Source organism: Polyodon spathula, chromosome 4 (genome assembly GCF_017654505.1).
Source record: "Polyodon spathula isolate WHYD16114869_AA chromosome 4, ASM1765450v1, whole genome shotgun sequence".
Taxonomy (NCBI): Eukaryota; Metazoa; Chordata; class Actinopteri; order Acipenseriformes; family Polyodontidae; genus Polyodon; species Polyodon spathula.
Window position 1 is genome coordinate 81492163 of NC_054537.1, and position 23165 is coordinate 81515327.

A 23165-nucleotide genomic window follows, 5' to 3' on the forward strand; every position below is an offset into this window, starting at 1 on the left:
ATTAATACTTGTATGGCCTTCAGCTCAGATTGACCCAATTTTCACCACCTGTTTTGTGAGATACAAAGTGATAGGCATGCTTTTGCAGTTTAGGACTAGTACTGAAATTGAATCTATTATGTAACAAAACAAATTTAGATGTCCAGCTATTGTTTCTGCCTAATTGAATCTCGCATCCTCTGCTATTCCAAATACAGCGTATCTTGCAAGTTTTCCTTTTTAAATTGGGCAGTGTTCAAAGTCTGGTAAATGACTAGAAAAATGTATTGTTTTTCAACCAGCTGTTTAAAGGAAGTAAAGATTTGGTGTTCAACTACCTTCTAAATCCATTCAACTCCTATTTTGAGGTACAAGATAGATATTGGGGGGGGGGGGGGGGGCTGCCAATAAGTATATCCAGGGTGGAAATCTCATCTTAATATAACCACTTGGGCTGAGGAACATTTCATCTTGCCATAACCACTTGGGCTGAGGAACATTTGTGCTTGCCATTGAGTGTGGAAAACAATACAGCTATAGCTGGGGTGTATTTTTTCCCCCACTATTAAATGGCTTATTTCATGCTCTAAAAATAGTATTTCAAAATTAAAGCAGAAAGTGTTCCAATCAAAATTGATGGTTTTCACCAGTTATGATAAATACATGTAAGTATTTAAATGCTTACCTAGAAAGTCAATACTAAATTACAGGCTTTTGTTTATCTTACTTTAAGAACATAAGAACGTTTACAAACGAGAGAAGGCCATTTGGCCCATCTTGCTCGTTTGGCTGTTAATAGCTTATTGATCACAGAATCTCATCAAGGAACGTCTTGAAGGATCCCAGGGTGTCAGCTTCAACAACATTACTGGGGAGTTGATTCCAGACCCTCACTATTCTCTGTGTAAAAAAGTGCCTTCTATTTTCTGTTCTGAATGCCCCTTTGTCTAATCTCCATTTGTGACCCCTGGTCCTTGTTTCTTTTTTCAGGTTGAAAAAGTTCCTTCGGTTGACATTGTCAATACCTTTTAGAATTTTGAATGCTTGAATTAGGTCGCCACGTAGTCTTCTTTGTTCAAGACTGAACAGATTCAATTCTTTTAGCCTGTCTGCATATGACATGCCTTTTAAGCCTGGAATAATTCTGGTCGCTCTTCTTTGCACTCTTCCTAGAGCAGCAATATCTTTTTTATAGTGAGGTAACCAGAACTGAACACAGTATTCTAGATGAGGTCTTACTAGTGCATTGTACAGTTTTAACATTACTTCCCTTGATTTAAATTCAACACTTTTCACAATGTATCTGAGCATCTTGTTAGCCTTTTTTATAGCTTCCCCACATTGTCTAGCTGAAGACATTTCTGAGTCAACAAAAACTCCTAGGTCTCATAGATTCCTTCTCCAATTTCAGTATCTCCCATATGATATTTATAATGTACATTTTTATTTCCTGCGTGCAGTAACTTTTCTCCATTAAATGTCATTTGCCATGTGTCTGCCCAGTTCTGAATCTTGTCTAGATCATTTTGAATGACTTTTGCTGCTGCAACAGTGTTTGCCACTCCTCCTATTTTTGTGTCCTCTGCAAATTTAACAAGTTTGCTTACTATACCAGACTCTAAATCATTAATGTAGATTAGGAATAGCAACATATACTGATACTACTAACCTAATACTGATCCCTGTGGTACACCACTGGTTACTACACTCCATTCTGAGGTTTTTCCTGTAATCAGTACTTTCTGTTTTCTACATGTTAACCATTCCCTAATCAATGTACATGTGTTTCCTTGAATCCCAACTGCGTTCAGTTTGAGAGTTAATCTTTTGTGTGGGACTTTGTCAAAAGCTTTCTGGAAATCTCAATAAACCATGTTATATGCTTTGCAATTATCCATTAACGATGTTGCATCCTCAAAAAAATCAAGCAAGTTAGTTACATACGATCTCCCTTTCCTAAAACCATGTTGACTGTCTCCCATGACCCTGTTACCATATAGGTAATTTTCCATTTTGGATCTCATTATAGTTTCCATAAGTTTGCATATAATAGAAGTCAGGCTTACTGGTCTGTAGTTACTTGGTTCAGTTTTGTTTCCCTTTTTGTGGATCGGTATTACGTTTGCAATTTTCCAGTCTGTCGGTACCACCCCTGTGTCAAGAGACTGCTGCATGATCTTGGTTAGCGGTTTGTAAATTACTTCTTTCATTCTTTTTTTTAAAGACATTCTGTTTTTTACCACCAGTGAATGAGCTGATGTAAATAAGATGTAAAATGCACCCCTCTTACAGGAGAGTGATCTTTAGCTCAAGTATTCACGGTCTTTGGATCTGACGTTTTTCACTGAAGTCATTGTAAAGAAAGTGCCTGGAACTGCACGATGCACTGTGTTCAGCCATTTACTGGAGTCAAACTAAACCGGCTGCCAGGTTCCTAAATGCATGGAGTGTGTCAACAGGCAATCGTTTGCTGTATTTATTTAAGGGTTAAAATAGAGGATACAAAATGATAGTTCATGGTATGCAGTTTTTATTTGCCGCAGGAGGGTGTCCTACTAAATCATTAGCCCCGAAAGAGGTGAGTGGTTTGTGTAAGGCCATCCTAGGGAAATGAACCGTATGGACGTTTTTTTTCTCACGCTAAATATGCCCATGCTTGTGGAAGCAGATTTACACTACTCTTTCAGAAATTTAAATTTGCTTGGAACCTTCACAGGGAAACTATATATTACATGGCAATGGCAGATTTCACAGAAATCCGTATTAACGGTGGTGGTGGTGGGGGGGTGGGGAACTAACTGCCCTTTTCACCCTGATACACTCACTGATGGTGTCAATCTGCCACTAATGATGAATAAACATGTGTTTCCTTTTGGACTGGGCTTTGGTAATTAGATTTTTTTTTTTTTAGACAAGTATGTACACAAACATCTGCATTTAACTTATCCTAAATCGTGATATTTAAACAAGAAAATGAGGTAAGCTGTCCAATCATCGTCAAAGTGAGGCAAGGGGCATGTAAAGGTGAAAAATTCAGGCTACAAAAAATTAAAAGCTTTTAATTGGTGTTTCTTTGGGTTAGGTTACAAGTTGACATTGATGTGAAAATTGGAATAATCCAGGAGTAGGCTGAAAGTGGCCATTCTGTTTGCCCCCCTTTTTAGGTGGTCATTGGATGACCAATTTAAAGATTGTTTTGTCCCCTTGGGGCAATTAGTCCCTCAACCCACAATATAAAAAAAAAAAAAAAAAAGAGAACGTGTTTTGGATTTTTCCATAATTATCTCGTGTGTACATCTGTGTAAAAACATAATCTATTGGTATCCATTTAAAATAACAAAAACAAAAACAAAAACTTTTGATTTGTTGAAAAGACCATGGCATGTGTTAATGATTAGGACTTCCACTGCTCATCAGTAAAATGAGCTGGAAAGTGTAACTATCGAAAAAGATTCAACCACTAGGGGTCGCTGTGAGAACAGTAAGATTTAATAGTTGATAATTTGTTTGCAATACTGCTTACTTACACCAGTTGGGACATCTTGCATTTGTCGTATTTTCACATAAATAAGTAAATGTATTGTAACCACAACTGTTACTACAAAGTAAAATCCTAAAAAAAAAATAAAAAATCTGCAAAAACATAAAAATATAATATTGTTGCGTGGGAAATGAAGGCAGACTCACACTAGGTGTGTCAGGCTCTCGAATGCAGCAAAGTATTTTGCCCTACAGCCAGTGGTACAGCTGCGCAGCGTAGTGCTGCTCTGACTTTGACAAGATAATCAAAGAAAAGAAAATCCAAAGCACACTGTTTTGGGCAAGTGCTATAGCCAAGTCTCAAGTTTGTTCCTTAGTTCTCATTAGTTCTGGGTCTCCTTGGCTGTTGTCGCTGTTCTTCAGCTCTCCACATCCTGTTAGTCTCATCATCAGCTATTCAGTCTCCGCATCCTGTAAATCTCAACAGCCCGCTACTTACATGTTTTCGGAGTGGCAGCTGAAAGATCCAGATTTAACCCAACGCAGAAAAGCAGAGCTGCAGCATTGTAAACAAGCACACAACGAAGATGCAACAGCACAGAGTGAAAGACTACCAGAAATCCTGGGCTTCAGGGGATACCACCGTGTCTTAAGTGTGTCCGCTGGAACTTCGCCTTAATTTGGAATCTACCTTGGATCGAAGTGAATCTGAGCCTTCTCTCCATAGCACACACTCCAGATTGCCCAAGAAATACGAGGATTATGGTCAAGCTGTCCCCTGCACCCCTCTCGTCTGGGTTACTGAGGGAAAACAATGTGTGGGACAAGTTTTTGATAAGGTACTTCATGCTTCTGCCTACATGGTTCACAGACCACTACTATTTTGAGAAGTAGATACTAGTTAAAAGTACGCCAAAAAATTACAAAGTAGTCCTCAAACGAGGAAAATGGCACTTCACGGGTTAAATAAGTTTCGCATTATTAAGGGCCTTTAGGGAAGAGACCCAAATGTTGCAACGTCGACGATGTACAGACATACAACCATACTTCCTACTGGGAAACAGCCAAGCAACACGTTAAATCAACTTTGATGAAATCAAATGACACATTTCATCAAAATAAAACGTAATGTATTCGGAATGATTTTCCAGTACGACCAGTTTTTATTAGTTTTGTTCCTGTTTCGTCACAGGATTGTGCGCACCTGTCTTGAGTGGGAGGAGCACAAGGCTTCCCTTTGCCGTACATTTGTCTGGTATGGTATGGTGGCGTGCCAGATTGTATTGTTTCAATATAACACAAACTTAGAATATTAAAGTAAAAAAAAGTAACAATGCACTTCAACATACCTGTTGTAGAAGAACAAATAGATATGCTCGGTGGGCGGTTTGCGGTAAGTATTTTATTATTTATTTATTTATTTATTACGTTTATATATAGCGTATTAAAAAAAAAAAAATCAGAGTTGTTTTCCAGTGTCAGATTCACGATATATGCATGTTAAATGTATTGCAGGTGTATCATGTTTACTTGGACGGGTTACTCTACTGTAAAGTGAAATACAGCGACATGTACAAGTGGGATGAAGAGGTAAAAAACAAAAATTACAAATTACATTTTATTTTTTTCCCTTTATTTTCTAACTTTCTAATCCCATAAATTGAAACGTGTTTGACATCTATTTCTAGATAGCATTGTATTAGTGCTATTCCCATGAATTTAGAAGTGTTCTGTTCTTTACACTTTCCTTAATTGAAATACAGTATAAAATGGTATTTGAATAAAGCAAACATGTACATCATTTTAATATTTTGCAATTTTTATCAATATGAATAACAGCAATGTTGTTATGTATGTATGCGTGTGTGTGTGTGTATGTATGTATATATATATATATATATATATATATATATATATATATATATATATATATATATATATAATTAGTATGTATGTGTATATATATATATATATATATATATATATATATATATATATATATATATATATATATATATGAGAGATAATATATTTCTACTAGAAACTCTAGCAAAGTAACTGACCAGAACTATGTTGATGACAGAGTGAGACACTTCATCTTGTATTGTTGATTTTCATTGCAATGATGTTTTAGCTGAGAAGAATCTTTGGGGACTGCCTTCCACCCTTTCCCCCTAATTATTACCTCTCCATGACTGAGACTATGGAAGATGAACGAAGACTCCTACTGGAGCAGTACCTTCAGAAAGGTGGGTCCATTACATTGCTTCACAAATTGACTTGATCAAATCGATTACATTTTGTTCACAATATATATTGTCTGTTATTCTTATTATTACAATTGCTGTTTAAGTACTCTTTGGGGGCACCTCATTGGGGTTAAGCATTGCTTTGACTCTTCTGTCCAGTTCGTCCCATACAAGTTCTGTGGGATTGAGGTCTGGAGACTGGGCAGGCCAGATCATTAAATTGAGTTGTCCTTCATTTCCTTTCTTCGCCAGATAGTTCTTGCACAACTTTGAGGTGTGTTTCAGGTCATTCTCTTGCTGAAGAATGAAGGACTGCCCAACTAGCTGTAATCCTGATGGAATGGCATGCCTCTGAAGTATGCTATGATAGCCATGCTGGTTGAGCTTGCCATGGACTTGGTAAAGATCACCAACTCTGTCACCAGCAAAGCAACCCCAGACCATGACACTGCCTCCTCCATGCTTGACAGTGGGAACCACACATGCAGAACTCATGCGCTCACCCTCTCTGCATCTGCTTCACGCAATCTCCTCTGAACAGTTGATGTTGAAACATCTGTACTTCTAGTAACATTTAGCTGAACTTGTATTTCAGGGGCACTTAATTGCCGGTTTCGCAGACTTGTGACTCGAATTAACTTGTTCTCTGATTCTGAGGTCACCCTTGGCCTGCCTGACCTTGTTCGGTCCTCATGAGTGCCAGTTTCTTCAAATCATTTGATGGTCTTGGCCACAGCAGTTACAGACACTTGCAAAGTTCTTGCAATTTGTCTTAAAGATTGACCTTCATTTCTTAAAGTAATTACAGACTTTTTTTTTTCTTTGCTTAACTGAGTGTAGTTTGCCATTTTCTGCTCCCTTACATTCAGGAATGACAAACTTGTGCCTATGCTACCTATATTTATAGTGATCATGGACCCTCACCTGTTAACAGTAATTGGTGACAAAAGGTTAATTAGGTAACATGCTAGTTAACTCAGAGAACATCTAACGAAGACACTTTTATACTTAGGCCAGTGTTCTAACACCGTGTTAAACACATTTCAGACTTTTAACAGACTTGGGCTTCAGACTGAAATCCCCTTGCTTTGGGTGACCATTTCATTGAAATTGACAAGATTTATATTTTCACTTAAAAATTCAATTTTTCAATGCAATTCACTTATGATTATCAGCTTATATAAGTACACATATCATATAATGAAATATTAAGTGTTTATAGACAAGTTTATACAGTTAAAAGCACAGATAATCATGAAAAACCTGGTTTCAAGCAGGTGTACTCAAACTTTTGACTGGTACTATATATATATATATATATATATATATATATATATATATATATATATATATATATATATATATATATAGAATGACCCATATGTGTAATGGTGGTGAATTATGGTAAAGTCTTTATTTGTTTTCCTTTCAGTCAGTGCCAACTCAAGCATTTCAACTCATGACGTATATACGTTTTTAAGAAAAATGCAACAGGTAAGCAAATTATATTTTGACTAGAATGTTAATTTAAAAATGATAAATGTTTGCAAATTAGTCCTATGTATTCATTATGGTAAATACAAAATGTATATAACTAAATAAATAGCAATTTACTTTTTTTTGGCTAAAGCTAGAAGTGATTGTTTTTTTAGTTTTCGGTGTGCCACTGGTGCTTTGTAGTATATATCTGTAGTATGATGTCAGTGTGGCTTTATCAATTGATAGAATTGATAACAGTTTTGTTTTCATTTAATGCAGCAATGGACAAACATCCCTGGTGATTTAATTTGAACTGGACTTAAGCATTCACTAAGATGTCATATTGGTTTTGTGACTTATGTTTTAAATTGTCCTCGTCAGCCAATTTGGCTGGAACGAATTTGTCAAACAAATTCTCTGCTTTACCATGGCAACATCTAAGCAAATACATTAGCAGTTTACCTTGGCAAGGGGTTTTGACCATGTGAATATTGTGAATCACTGTATTTAATGATGTGCTCAGTGATAACAACTGCAGCTAATGGAGCTGGCTTTTCAGTAAGCAGTGCTATATCACTATTATATTATTACAGATGTATAGGTGTTTTAAACACAAAACAAAATACATACCTTATATACCACGCAACTGTGCCAAATTTGACAGCCTTTAATAGAGTTTCAAAAACATCTTCTTACGAGAAGTGAAGCAACAGTCTGTGTTTGCTCGCTTATAACATCTGCCCAGGAGTTTTCTTGATTATTTGAGAGATTGGAATGCTCTGTCAGTATACCCAATCTTCACATTCCTGTCCTCCACTGATCCTGACAAAAAAAAAAAAAAAAAAAAAAAAAACAGCTAAACCTGTTCATTACTGTAAAGGAAAGTCAGTTCCTGCATTGTGCAACACTAATGTTTCTGCGTAGCAGGTTTTTTGTTTTTTTTATATATATTCTTCAACAACAAGGAGGTGTTTGACAGAACAAAAGAGAAATTTCCTTTCCCCAGTCACCGGTGTCAGAGTTCTTTTCTTAAACCCAAGCCTTTACTGTTGTTTAATGGTGTGTTCTCTCACTTGCTTTTGGAATTATTTTGCCTTCATTGTCCCAAATTCAACTTTACGAAAACATGCTTTCTAGTTGCTAGTCACTCTTCTTGTGTACATAGTTTACTGCTGTGTACAAAAGACATACAAATAAATAATGTTGTACTAAACAACATGGTTGCCAACCTAGCAGTTATGTTTTTACTGACATACAGACTTGCAGTGGCCTTTTTGTTAGTGACACTATATTTGTTTTACTGACATAATTAAAAAAAATATTATTATTATTATAAAGTTCTTCCTATACCTATTACCTATAAGGCCTTGCATGGTCTTGGACCTTCTTATCTTCAAGACCCTATATGTCCCTGATAGTTTGGAAAATGCTGATCTTCTGACAGTGCCTAACTGTGTCGGAGCCAGGGCATTTAGTTATAATTAGGCTTGCTACTATTTGATTTTTATTTTTTTGTGAAATCGATGATTAATATCGCCATTTATTTTAGAAATAATTTATATTTTTTTATCTTTATTTTTCAATTCAAGCAGAGAATGGGTGAAATTGACATGCTTAAAAAAAAAAAAAAAAAAAAAAAACACAGACTTTTTATTCCATTGAGAAATGTCTCATTTAGCGAAACCCCTTTATCATATTCAACATGCAACAAAACCATGGTTACCAACATTATAATTGAAATAACGTTTGGTCACAGCGGAGCTATACCTTGTAAAGATAAAGATCCTACACAAATTAAAAACAAAAATGTCTCAAATATTAATTTATGTATAAATGTATAGCATAAATTTACTAGTAAAAATAATATGCACAGAATTAACATTACATAGTTGAACAGAAGTAATTTGCACTTATTATTCGGAGTAGGAGCTCCGCCCCTCTCCTGCTTCAGCACAGCTGGACTCAGAGTCAGTGGAAGGCAAGGCAGAAGGGGCTTGATTCGTCCTGCCGCGGAGACATCAGTCGTCGGGCAGGGTATTGTGCGCAATACTCTAAGTGTTCTCCTCTTACGCCCCATTTTCAAATCAAACTAGTAACTGTCATATATTTATAGTAAAAGCTTACCTACACCTTAGCTGCTAATTTCACCGTTGGCGCTTAGAATGACAGGCGCTGTAGCTGGCAAATGAATATGCACAGTTGGTGCAGGTCTTGACCATTTACAGTTATTTAGACGAATGAAAGTATTCTAGCACGGCTTCAGCCAACAAGATCTGTCAAAACAGGATAAAATGACTGACAGTGAAACTAGAGTAGCCTACTAAGGGACCACTGAGATGATTGACAGCGACCCACAGACATTCAGAGCGGAAGAGAGACGGGACAAAGACAGCAAGTATAAAAACTACACAAACTAGAGATGATTTCTTAAATTATTGTTTTTGGTAAGGAAAAAACAATAGCGAGTGGTTTTACCGACGTTTCACCTATATACATTTATTTCAGTCTAACTCATATTTTTGGGGAATTCGACGTTTAACGAGCTTTACCGATTAATATCGAAAAGTAGCAAGACTAGTTATAATGCGTCTCGTCTTTGGGGCTTGCTCCCGATTCATATCTTTTAAATACTTTTTGAAAATGTATTTGTTTGGGTCTGTTTATTTGTAACAGGATTAGCTATTGGAGACACAGGCTTTTTATATTTATTTTGTGAAGTGCCCTGGAATGCTTACACGAAGAGCGCTATAGAAGTGGAGTTTGTATTGTATTGTTGTTTGTATGTTGTTGTTGTTATTATTATTATTATTATTGCCCCTTCTTTATAGTTTTATATTGATTTGCATAGAATTATACCGAACAATTCCAGTATTTGCTGTTAAATTGTTTGAACAAACTGCAATGGAGTCGATTTTTCATTGTTAATAATAATAATAATAATAATAATAATAATAATAATAGTATACAAAATGATAGTAGTCATTACACAGATCATAGGCATTGCTCTGTTTCATTTTGTTGAACACTTTCTGACAAATCCATAAATGTTTTATATCAATCTGTAAGTATGAGCATTCAGTCTTCTAATGTAATTTAAACAATGTTAAAAACTATCTGTAAACACACACACATGTGTACATGATTATACCTGAATATTGTTTCTTTTGGTGACACAGTATTTGTCAGGTTGAGATGAATTGATGAATATACTAAAACATTTTTATTCAGTGATATGTAAATATACACATATATATTTTTTTAAAAAAGTACCTGTAATACGAGTCAAATTACTCTAATGAGAAGCATAGTCTGGCAGGGGGTTCAGCCAACTCAAAAACTAAGGGCTTTCTGAGTTTTGGCTCCTGGACTATGACTTTCTATGCGAACGCCGACTGCACTCCTTGCGTTGCATGCCAGTGTTGCAAGATCCTCCTCAAAAAAACCTCTAGGTGAATGCAAGAAAACCTTTAGAATTGCCTCTAATACTAATAGGAAAACATATTTAGTATGAGAGCTCAAGTTCCTATTTTTCTTGTAAACACAGACAGTTAGATGATGAATTGTACAGTATACACAGAATTCATTAAGAGACAATGCAAGTAGCACTGAAATTCAACTTTAAATATATCAGAAGCACATCACATTAAGACCTATTACAGTAGATTCTTGTTAATTGTATGGCCCAGGTGCCTACTGTAACATTTTTAGGCACTTACCAGCATATGCAATTATCAGTAACATATATAGTGAAATAAATTTAATTATTTACCTGATAATTGCATACAATTGTGAAGTACATTTCTTTGGAAAATGTATGTTCCTTATTCTGGTTAAATACATAAAACTGTGAGGCACACGATATGCTTTCACAGGAATCTACTGCATGTGCATTTTCATAGGAAAGTGTGGCAATGTTGCCCCGCCCCAGTGTATTTCTGTGTTGTATGTTGCGTGTTAATGTTGGTGTATAGTCATTGGTACACAGGATGTAATATGGGGTATGTACATGAGTGTTTAAAATGTATATTTGTATTTAGGCACAAGGATTGCAAAGCACTTCACGTGCAGGTAAAATGTAATAATATGTAAGCACTGGGAATTGCACTTTATTAATTCATGTGCAGTTGTACCGAGACTCCAATTGAATGATTGATTAGCAATCGAGTCTTGGTACAGCTGCATAAAAGCAGCATGTTTTCACTCACTCGGGGTTGTGTGTTCAGTGAGTGGAGAACGGATGTGGAGAGGAGAAAGTAAAAAAATAACGTATATAATAATAGCAGCTCACCGTGTTTGTCCATGTAGTTCATTTTTGTTTCTCTTTGTTTTGGCTGCCAGTGCCGTGTCCTGTGTTTTTTGTTTGTCTTTTACAACCTTTTATTTTCTGTCGGTTTCATTATTAAATGCTGAGCGCAAACAATCGCTCAGTTTCACCAAACTCCACCTCTCTGTTGTTTATTTGTTGGTTCCTGGTTCTGGTCTGACGTCACCCACTGCAGCCGTCTTTGTGACAGAAAGTTAACAGGAATATGCAATTATCATGTATGCAATTCACTGGAATGCACTGTACTTGTATAATTATTAAACCTTGAACCTCCAGTAATATTATATACAAAAAAAAACTAATCTGTAAATTTTTACAGATTATTTTCCAGAGTATATATTCACTGACTGGAACGTCTACATTGCTCTTTCAACTAAATTAATTTCCTGTGCAACAAGTATTAGGCCCCCACCTGTGTTTCTCACTCAAATTCTATGCAGCACAGACTCTATGTGGGCCTAGGGTCCCCAATACCTGCTGCACATGAAGTGATCTTATACTGGGCAGTCCAAGTAAATCGAACGTGTGGAGAAACCCTATAGAAATCATAGACCGCAGCTGCCAACTGGCATGCTGTCACAGCGTATCAGCCAGCTTCATAAAGGAAACAATTGCATTTCAGACAGAAAAAAACGCCTTTACAAATTCCTCTAAAATTACAAATGTACCTTTAAAAAAACCTCTGCCCATCTTTTATCTCCAGATTGCCCAGAGCTGAAATGCAGGAAAACCTCCGATCTGGCAACACTGCTGCATGTGCTCGAGTATATTACTAAAAAGGTGCCGCAGGTAATGACTATTAATGCGCTTTAGTAAATGAATCTCCAAAGAAATTAATACGTTAATAACAGAACTGCGATTAATTGACAGCCCTAATTTTTTAAGTAAATATTATAATGTCATCAAAAAGCAAAACATAATTATTTGACAAGTCAAGAATAATTATATAATCTCTTCAATCATACACACAGTATCATTTCACCAACTATGAATTATAGGTATTAGTCAATTTCACGCTAAAATACAGAATGAACAATAGGTTATATGGTGCAAAAGCTACACTGCTTAAATGTCAGCCTTAATCTAGTTTCCATTCAGATCTTTGCATGAATTGTTATGCAATATGATGGCAAAGGCACAAAAAGGGAACTATCTATCAAATAAATTAATCAGGGATTATTAATTATTAATTAGTCCTTTAGCAAACACTTTTATCCAAAGCAACTTGGAGACTAGATGGAGAGTCACTTACAATAGGTCTCTGAAGTACAGGATAAGATGTTGTCACAAAGACGGCTGCAGTGGGTGACGTCAGACCAGAAACAGGAACCAACTCAGAACACAGGTTTTGGAATGGAGAAGGTGCTGATGCACAGTTTAATAACACTATGTAACACAATTTTTGTTCCTGGGTAGTAAGTGTTATTTCCTAATTGCTTATGCCTAAAAAGTATAGAAAATGGCTATTAAATACAGTATAATCGTAAATCTCGAAAAACTACTCACTTCTAAATCTTTTGTAGTCATTTTTGTATCACTTTAGTATAAATACATGTTAATTTGGATTCATATGTTGTTTTTTTCTGACTTTATGTGAACGAAAAGACACACATTTGCCAGTTTTCCCATTGGAAATAGTGATATTTTGAAATATCACTGTCCTGGTCACAAAAGCAAAGTTTGTGGGGAATAATAGCCATTTTCTATACTTTTGAGGCATAAGCAATTAGGAAATAACACTTACTACCCAGGAAAAAAAAAAAAAAAAATTGTTACACGGTGTAATTAAACGGACAGAAAATAAAAGGTTTGTAACAAAAACAGCACACGGCACGTGAGGCCAAAATAAATAGACAAACAAAACGAGTAGATACTAACAAAACAGGGTGGACGAACGCTACACAAAACAAGTACGGTGCTGGTGCTTCCAGCACTCGTAGCAATTGATATTTATAATTACGCTTCTCCTCTCTCTCTCTCTCTCTCTCTCTCCCATTCTCCACTCCCAAACATTCTCCACTCCCCAAAACTCCTGAGTGAGTGAAAACATGCTGCTTTTATGCAGCTGTACCGAGACTCGATTGCTAATCAATCATTCAATTGGAGTCTCAGTACAACTGCACGTGAATTAATAAAGTGCAATTCCCTGTGCTCACATATTATTACTTTTTACTTGCACGTGAAGTGCTGTGCAATCCTCGTGCCTAAATACAAATATACATTATAAACACTTGTGTTACACAGACATGTTCTTATCCCGTGTACCAACGACTATACACCAACATTAATACACAACACAAAATACACATAGGGGCGGGGCACTTTGCCACATATAACCCCCCTTGTGCAAAGCACACATGGCCTCAATATCACAAAAGTCTCTCTCGGAAAAGCTGCTGGGGTTGGTGGACTCCAGACCTCCCCCAAGATCTCCGACAGCGAAACTGCTGCGGGGGAAGGTGGTCTCCTGACCTCTCCCCCCTTCATATCCGGCAGCTCCCTCTGGGGGGACTCCAGCCCCCAGAACTCCTGCAGCAAAATTGCTGCGGGTGAAGGTGGTCTCCTGACCTCTCCCTCCTTTTTCTTAGCCGGCAGCTCCCTCTGGTGGGGCTCCTGCCACACTGACCCCTGCGGCCAAGCAGAGCTGAAGGAGAACCCTGGTGAAGCAGTGCCGGCAGCCCCAGGCGATGCGGAGCGGCAGGCAACCCCAGGCGATGCCAGGCAGGCATCCTTGGGCAAAGCGAGGCAGGGAGTCAGGACAAGCTGGGTTGTGGTTTTGGCCCTCTTCTCTGCCACTGCGGCCGGGCGGTTCTTCCCTGTGCTTCCCTCAGCAGCCTATGCAAGGGCTGCCGAGGAGTGCCAGCATCTAGTCCTGGTCCTTCTGGTGAAGGGAGAGGCAGCTCCTGCTCCTCTCCCCCTGATGGTGATGGAGGCAGAGGCAGCTCCACCTCCTCTCCTCGTGATGGTGGGGGAAGTGATACCAGCAGGCATGCACCCTCTGCTGGTGGAAAGGGACCCAGCAGGCTCCTGCTGCTCTGCTGCTGGCGGTGGAAGTGGCGGAGGCAGAGGCAGAGGCAGAGGCAGACGATGGAGGTGGTGGAGGCATATGGTCTCCTGGCGACAGAGTTGGGAGCGGGGTGTAGTCTCCTGGCGATGGAGGTGGGAGTGGCGTGTAGTCTCCTGGCGACAGAGGTGGGAGCGGCATGTAGTCTACCCTTGTTACAGGGGACTGGCGCGGCTCTCCTTCACTTGCAAGGGACTGGCGCGGCTCTCCCTCACTTGCAGGGGACTGGCACGGCTCTCCCTCCTGCTCTGGAGAAAGCGGTGGGACCTCTCCCTCTGGCTCTGTAGGTGAAACCAGCAGGTATTCTTCCTCTGCTGGTGGAGATGGGAGCTGCAAGTAATCTCCCTTCAGCCCAATGAGGATGCAGGTAGGCGTGGCTCCTCCCACTTGGAATGCAACCTGCTGGGGCAGTCCCATATCGGCAGCCAAGTAGTTGATCACCACGGCTGCCGGGTTCACGAAGGGCACTGGGTAGAAATGTTGTTCCCAGCGTTCCCAACATTCCCCATCTCTGGCCCACAGCAGGTCAGCAACCAGTGGGAGGTCCTCCCCGCTCCACTCCGGGTCCGACACCCAGTCCAGCATCTCCTCAGAGGACGGGAAAGGCTCTGTCTCCTCCCTCCTGGGCTGTAGTTCCTCCTCTTCATAACTGCGGAAGGGACAGCTTGAAAAGCGATGCCCCTGTTCGCAGAGGGGGCACACCGGCGACGGCTGGTTGTATCGCCCTGGGTTCCTAGCCTTCAGTCGGAACTCCTCTGTGTCCTCCTCCTGCAGTCGTTGCTGCCGCTTTCCTTTCCTGCTTCTTCTTCCCATTTCTTTATTATTTTTTTGCAGTTTTTTTTGGCTGTGTTGCATGGAGCATTGTCCTGCTGGAAAAACCAATCCTCAGAGTTGGGGAACATTGTCAGAGCAGAAGGAAGCAAGTTTTCTACCAGGACAACCTTGTACTGGGCGCATGAATCAAGCCATTCACAAAGACAAATCTGCCTGATTCCAGCCTTGCTGAAGCATCCCCAGATCATCACCGATCCTCCACCACATTTCACAGTGGGTGCGAGACACTGTGGCTTGTAGGCCTCTCCAGGTCTCCGTCTAACCATTAGACGACCAGGTGTTGGGCAAAGCTAAAAATTGGACTCATCTGGGGGTGCTTCAGCAAGGCTGGAATCGGGCAGATTTGTCTTTGTGAAGGACGCATGAATCAAGCCAAGTACAAGGTTGTCCTGGAAGAAAACTTGCTTCCTTCTGCTCTGACAATGTTTCCCAACTCTGAGGATTGGTTTTTCCAGCAGGACAATGCTCCATGCAACACAGCCAGATCAATCAAGGTGTGGATGGAGGACCACCAGATCAAGACCCTGTCATGGCCAGCCCAATCTTCAGACCTGAACCCCATTGAAAACCTCTGGAATGTGATCAAGAGGAAGATGGATGGTCACAAGCCATCAAACAAAGCCGAGCTGCTTGAATTTTTGCGCCAGGAGTGGCATAAAGTGACCCAACATCAATGTGAAAGACTGGTGGAGAGCATGCCAAGACGCATGAAAGCTGTGATTGAAAATCAGGGTTATTCCACCAAATATTGATTTCTGAACTCTTCCTAAGTTCAAACATTAGTATTGTGTTGTTTAAAAATGGATATGAACTTATTTTCTTTGCATTATTCGAGGTCTGACAACACTGCATCTTTTTTGTTATTTTGACCAGTTGTCATTTTCTGCAAATAAATGCTCTAAATAGCAATATTTTTATTTGGAATTTGGGAGAAATGTTGTCAGTAGTTTATAGAATAAAACAAAAATGTTCATTTTACCCAAATACATACCTATAAATAGTAAAACCAGAGAAACTGACAATTTTGCAGTGGTCTCTTAATTTTTTCCAGAGCTGTATATATATAATTTTTTTATTATTTTTTTTTTACAGGAAACATTCAAGATTCCTATACAAAATTGTGTCCTAGAAGTTTTACTGCCAGATGGGGATAAGGTTACGGCAGATATTCAGTCATCTGACCCAGCTGAACGAGTTCTGGAGGTAAGGATAAAAACATAACTTCATTCTATTGCTTAGTTGTATTGATTATTGATCAAATACCTGTATAACTGCTTATTCTATTGTCATAAATCTGGGTAGTAACATTACTAAGTCATTAAGACATTGAGATTCTGGGACTGGGGAGGGTCTGTCCGTCATCCATCCGTCTGTATGTCATACTTACCAACATTTCCATCGTGCTCAAATTTTGGGGGATGATGTATGTTGACATATTTGTTTATTTCAAAGTGTTCTTTAAGCATCTGTCATAAGTGATGTTGGGAACAGGAGTGGCAGTCTTTGTGTCATAAGCTGGAATTTCAAGAACTCTGTGTTTGTGGCTTAACAGTGATTCATATTGTCAAAGACTGTTTTAATTTCGGTGGAGACAGGCTAAATTTAGGGCAGGTTAGTGGTTACACTCTGGTGCACCTGATGTGCTTTGAGTTTAGACGTCATTCTGAGACCTCTGTTAAGCCACAGGGATTCTTTAAACTCTTGAGTAAGAAAAAGTCACTGGAAGGTTATGTCTGAAATGAAAAATTATATAAAGGGAATCTATACAACAAGAAGAAATATGTCAGTTAAGGTAAAGCCTATACCAAGTTTCCCATTAAAGATCCAGTTACATTAAAACATTCTCACTACTTGCTATATATGTTATGGATTAAAAAAAAAAGTAATGCACACTTGTTGGGTTATTTAATAAACTGAGGTATTGCGGCTTCCCCAGAAATTCACTTCACGAGCACTGAACTGTGAAAAGTCATTTGAGAAAAGCTACAGCTTGCTTATATTGCTGCTCGCTACTGTCTGTTTTAAAAGAGGGCCTTTTTATTTACACAGAGGCATGTCGCAATATGACGTTTGTACAGGAAGCTGGATTTGTTGCCATATCAGTTCAGCTGCAACACCAACATACCTTGTTACTTGGCTGGCCCCTGTCCAGGTTTGCTGCTGTCATGAGAAATCCCCATCTTTGTGAATCTGTAAGGAGTGTTTCCCTCAACAAAGAATGTCTGCCATGAATGCAGAGTTTAAAGTATTTTCCTGAGGCAGATATGCTTTCCTCTAACATGTATATACCATACAGTAAATCCATTGGACTGCTTTGGGTTTTTTTTTCCTTTTAGGTTGATCAGTGTTCCAGTTTAATCAATGAATACTTTTAATTGCTTGAGGACCATGGTAAAACCCAAATGGGCTGAGCGTTGCATTCATATTCCAGAGTTGGTGCTAATTGGATCATTGAATAATAACTATAAGATAATAATGTGAGTTAATGGAGGCAAAGTAACAATTTCCCTCGTTTTATCTTTAGGAATGGATTTTCATGATATGGTAATCTGGCACTGAAAAGGTGTCTCTTGATTTGGGGTTTTTTTTGTCACTTGTTCTGTGAACTCATTACAGTTAATTTTGTCTCTCTTGAGCTAACACTTAAATGATAGAACATGAAGACAGTGTAAAATTCCGCACATAATGACAACACATTGATTGTGCAAAGTCTGCCCTTACATCTATATCAAACTGCCATGTAGATTGGGACAACTCCCAGCTGTACAAAGGGAAGAATATTGTTTCATTCTCACATTCACACTGTTGTAACAATTATCAGGTTGGCAAAACATGTTTGGATATGTTCAAGGTAAATGTTCGTTATTTATGTAACACATAATTTACCTGTAAAAAAAAAAAAAAAAAAAAAAAAACATGCAGTTGTACTGTATGCCTTTGTGTAACCTTGGAAGTATGTGATTTATTTTTTATTTATGTATTTATTTTTAATCTTGTTACCAGCATGCATAGGGAACCTGGAACCTGTTCTAGCTTTACCCCTGTTGAAAGACCAATGATACCAGCTCACACTTACAACTTATCATTTAACTGAACATATCAACAAACAAATACAGCCTTGGATTACGAATGTGAAGTTCTTTTTGTAATGTGATGCATACGATTATTCCTCCATCAGTCATCCCAGTGTGTGTAGTTTAGAACACGCGATGCTTGTGATACAGAGCTCTATTCACTGTAGGTTTCAAATGTTTAGTTTTGAAAATGTTGTAGCATATGTGTTTCCATTTTAGACACATGATATCTGCTGCTGCACTTGCAAGCCTTTCTTTAAGGTGGTCTTGCCTGCATGGGTCATTTCATAACAAACCACCTGCTTCCCCTGTTAATTGAAATGCTGTGCAGTCAGGAACACACTTCGACCTCATACACACTGCTGAGCTAAAGTGGCCTATGAAGTGACATCATTTCATTTCTTTAACTTTGTGCAATACCATATATCATTAAAATGAAAATGCAGGTTGGCTACAGTTATGAATTTCTTTTAAATTGCACATTTGAGGCTAATATAGCAAGTGGATGATTTATGGAATCTTTGTATCAGCTACAACCGCTGTTTCTGAAATACAAATAAATACTATCCTAATTTCTGAATTCTTCTTTCTAGATTGTGTTTTGTAAGATGGAGTTGCCCAGGCACATGCTAGGATATTTCAATCTGTTCCTGGTGGAAGGGGTCAGTGGAGGGCAGTATTCTGGTAGGTGTATAATACTGTATGTTTATTAACAAAAATAGGAGTAAACAAACGGAACAAGGCTCAAAATAAAAATTTCAAACAAAATAAGCACCGGTAGGCTGGACATAGGTGTGGCCACTCCCCAATTAGTGCCATTGCCACATAGGGACTACAGCCACGATTATGTCTCACACAGACTTAACTGTCAACAACCTGATTTATTTGTTCAGGATCTACAGCATTCAGGTCACGTTGCTAGGTAGCAACACAAAGCCACTGTTCTAATTGAAAGTTTTAATTTGTTAGGATACAGGAGTCTCAGGTCGTGTTCTTTACAGAAAACATGAGAATACAGGAGTCCCAGGTCGTGTTCTTTACAGACCTTCATGAGTGCTGGCAAAGCCATTGCATTGTCCGATTTCTGAGTGTTAAAACAGGCTCAATGTGGTGTACAAATAAATCGTACTGCATTTCAGGAACTCTGCATTGAAATTCTTGATTCAGCTTCACAAGTGCTTTCCTTTATTATATTAACAGTTTTCAGTTTTGCATAAAATAGAATTATTAAAATCCACTCATTGTACTACTGCAGCTGGACTCAAACACTAAGGGGACACACGCGGCAGTCTTTAACTGCACTTTATGGGGGAGCGTGTGCAAACCGAGTAGACGCGTCCTTAACTGCACGTTGTGAGGCAATACGTTCAGTTTGTGAGTGTCAGTGACAGAAAGGGCAAACGCAATACATTGATAAGCACAAATCAGTATTTTGGAGATGATTATTGGAGGGGCCAGTGCCCCTGCTTGCCCCCCCCCCCCTTGTGCACACAGGTATTGACAGCTTATTATCAAGCTTTTAACAAGCCTGGGCCTTGTACCAAAAGCCATGGCAAAAATGTACAGCATTTCATTTTTCTGACAAACGCCAAAGACTTGTTGAGGCAATATCTACTGTTGAGCCCTGAGGAAACTGGTTTGATGGAATTTTTATTGTTAATGCTGTCAGAAAGTTTTCAATTATGAGTTTAGAACCTGTTCCCAGACCTGTTGGTACTGTCTGTAACTCCCAACTAGAATAAAAAAGTTAAACTTTTATTTAACCCTTGACGCAGGGGTGTCAAACCCAATTTTACCAAGGGCCATATCTAAATTTAATGTTTGTTTCATGGGCCACAAAATCCACACCTTTTCCATATACACATGCATTTTAATAGGTGATATAGAAAACACATGTTTATATTCACAGTTTTTAATACATACACATGTCTGTTATATATGACTTATTAATTTAAAACACGTTATCTATCTTACCTAGTTGCTGCCCTGTGCGTTCTCATTTATTGAGGAAATCTGGCACATTTTTTGTGAGACAACCTTGTCAATATCGGGATTCATGTTTTGTGCTGAAACGATCTTTAGCATGGAGTGTACATGCTTGTCATTCAGGAGAGATCTTTGAGCGGATTTATTAATCTTCATCAGTGAAAATAGCTGTTTGCAGAAGTACGTACTGCCAAACATTGACATAAAGCGTACAGCCTGAATGCGGAGCTGTGGGAATGTGGCTGGAAGGAGCAGGTAAAACTACTCAGCCGAGACAGAATCAATCTTAGCCTTCAGTGCGCTGTTGCTCTGCAATTTAATAAATTCCTTCTGGATGTCTTCTGGTGTAGTTTACACCTCTACACCAAACAGGTTTGAAAAAACCTGGAACTGGAACTGAAAAACGGTGCTCAAATTCCACACGCAACACGTTTAGTTTTGCAACAAACGTACTACCAGGAAAAGTAAAATCCGCCATGGAATCACAGCTTAGCACGTTAAGAAATGGGAAAGGTTTCCTTGGTACTTGTGTTTTTCCCACACGTGTAACTTTAGCTGAAGTGCCTTAACACCGTCTTACATTTCAGTTATGACTTGTTACAGACTTGCAGTTTCACATTTAAATTGTTGAGCTGTTCGGTTATATCGCAAAGAAATCCCAACTCGCACAACCACTTTGCATCTGAAAGCTGTCTAATTTCTTTCCCTTTTATTGTGCATGAAAATTTCTATTTCTTGGTGCAATTCAGAGAACCTTGTAAGTACTGTACTGCGGCTAAGCCAGCGAACCTCAATGTGGTGCGGCAAATCACCATATTGAGCACTAAGCTTGTCAAGCAACTTTTGCCCTGATTAAATTTATCGTTTTCTGTAACCATTATGTCATCTATTTTCAGCACCTTCCCACACAGCGCTTGCTGGTGTAGAATACAGTGGTACGTTATGTGTCGTCGGACAATTCACCTCCTGTAGTTTTTTGCACACCAAAGCAACAAGCCCATTTTTTTCACCACACATGGGAGCCGCTCCATCTGTTGTTGTCAATCCAACTAATTTCTCCCACTGTAATTTCACGTTGTGCGCACACATCTCAAGCTGTTGAAATATATTGTTTTCTGTGGTAGTGAGGTGCATAGCTGCAACATCCAAAAGCTCTTGGGTAATAGTGAAGTCTGCATCAACAACCCTGATAAAAATAGATAACACAGCGGTGTCAGTATCTGTGCTTTTGTCAATAGCAAGAGAAAAGGCTACGAAATCGCTTGCTTTTTCAATGAGATGATCTTGCAGATCGGTAGCCAGGTCATTCGCTCTTTTAGCCACGGTATTTCTTGAAAGACTGACATTGGAAAACACACGCTTTTTCTCAGGACAAACTATTTCTGTGACTGCAGTCTTTTACAAAAGCACCCTCAGAAAATTGCTTTGACAACTATGCGCTTAGCTCTGACACAAGGTAACTTACCTTTACTGCCGCATCACTTTCACTTTTTGCATTTTTAAACATGTTCTGCTGTAAATCAAGGGTTCTTTTTAATTCGGTCAGCTGCTCTTGCCTTTGCTTTCCTTCAAACTCACCATATTTTTCTTTATGTTTCGTTTCATAGTGGCGCCTTAAATTGAATTATTTCTATTTCGGGGGGCCGGATAAAGTACCTCCAAGGGCCGCATTCGGCCTGCGGTTCTTGAGTTTGACACCCCTGAACTAAAGGGTCAATTAGCTAAGCCCCTTTCACACTGGCATGTTCTACCCGGGTCACGACCCGGTGTCATGCGAGTTGGGTACATGATTTCACAATGCTTTTTGAATAAGCGATGTTCACATGACCGTCATTTCATCAGATCAGGCTTTCAAGATGGCATGCTTGTTACGGATGCTTCTGTCAAAGCTTCTCTGGATTGAATTGTCAGCTCAAATGTTGATTAGAGCAAATGTTTCTTCATCCCTGGTGCAATCTGACTCATGGTGTGTCTCAATTAACAGAAATATGGCTAAACAGAATAAAAACAGAAATGTGCCTTGCGGAAGTGGGTTGAGTTGTGATAAGTGGTTTCACACTACGAGGAATTGCGACCCGGGTATCGAGACCCGGGTAGGGGCACCAGTGTGAAAGGGGCTTTAGATTGCAGAAAGATATGTTACTGAATGGGATAATAGACCAAGGACAGCTGGAGCTTGATGCTCATGTTACTTTAGTTTACAGTGACAACCAGCAGTAAGTGAGAGGTTTCTTCATTTAAGACCTAAATTAATTTAAGCAAAAATCACATTTCCCTTTTCCCTTTTAACTATACTGATTATGATATTGGGTCCTATGTTGACGGCAAGACAGATGTTTGGTTAATTTGGAAATACCTCAAATGAAACACATACACCAAGTTAATCTGAGCAGAATCTGTTCACACATATATATGTATTTTTTTATATATTAGAGAATCTGCTCTTACCTAAAGAAGATGGTTACTTTTAAAATGTGTTAATTTTATTTTTATTAACTTTTTTTATTGCGTAGTTTTGAAAAGACTGGCTCCATTTGAACTGCCTTACGTGACTCTGAAGAGTGTGAACGATGAGCAGTGCAGGATCATGATCAGAAAAAGGTAGGTGATTTCCTTGCATAGCCACAGAAATCTCATTTTGCTGTAGCTCAAGAACTCACAGAATACTTACTCTGACAAAGAGCTGGGGGATTGTG

The 23165-nt window shown here is 38.8% G+C and overlaps 1 protein-coding gene across 3 annotated transcripts in view; it reads left to right on the forward strand.

Annotated features, from left to right (window-relative positions):
* The first annotated feature begins 4678 nt into the window (after positions 1-4678).
* The window catches only part of LOC121314941 (sorting nexin-31-like), a 33575-nt gene continuing 15088 nt past the window's right edge, over positions 4679-23165 (forward strand). For all 3 annotated transcript variants that reach the window (XR_005950178.1, XR_005950177.1, XM_041248725.1), the window contains exons 1-7: positions 4679-4852; positions 4975-5049; positions 5594-5708; positions 7141-7202; positions 16502-16612; positions 19077-19167; positions 22983-23070. Coding sequence is in view for 1 of the 3 variants with exons in the window: in XM_041248725.1 (XP_041104659.1) it covers positions 4793-4852; positions 4975-5049; positions 5594-5708; positions 7141-7202; positions 16502-16612; positions 19077-19167; positions 22983-23070 (602 nt within the window). In the remaining 2 variants the exon portion in view is untranslated. The remainder of the gene's footprint in view (positions 4853-4974; positions 5050-5593; positions 5709-7140; positions 7203-16501; positions 16613-19076; positions 19168-22982; positions 23071-23165) is intronic.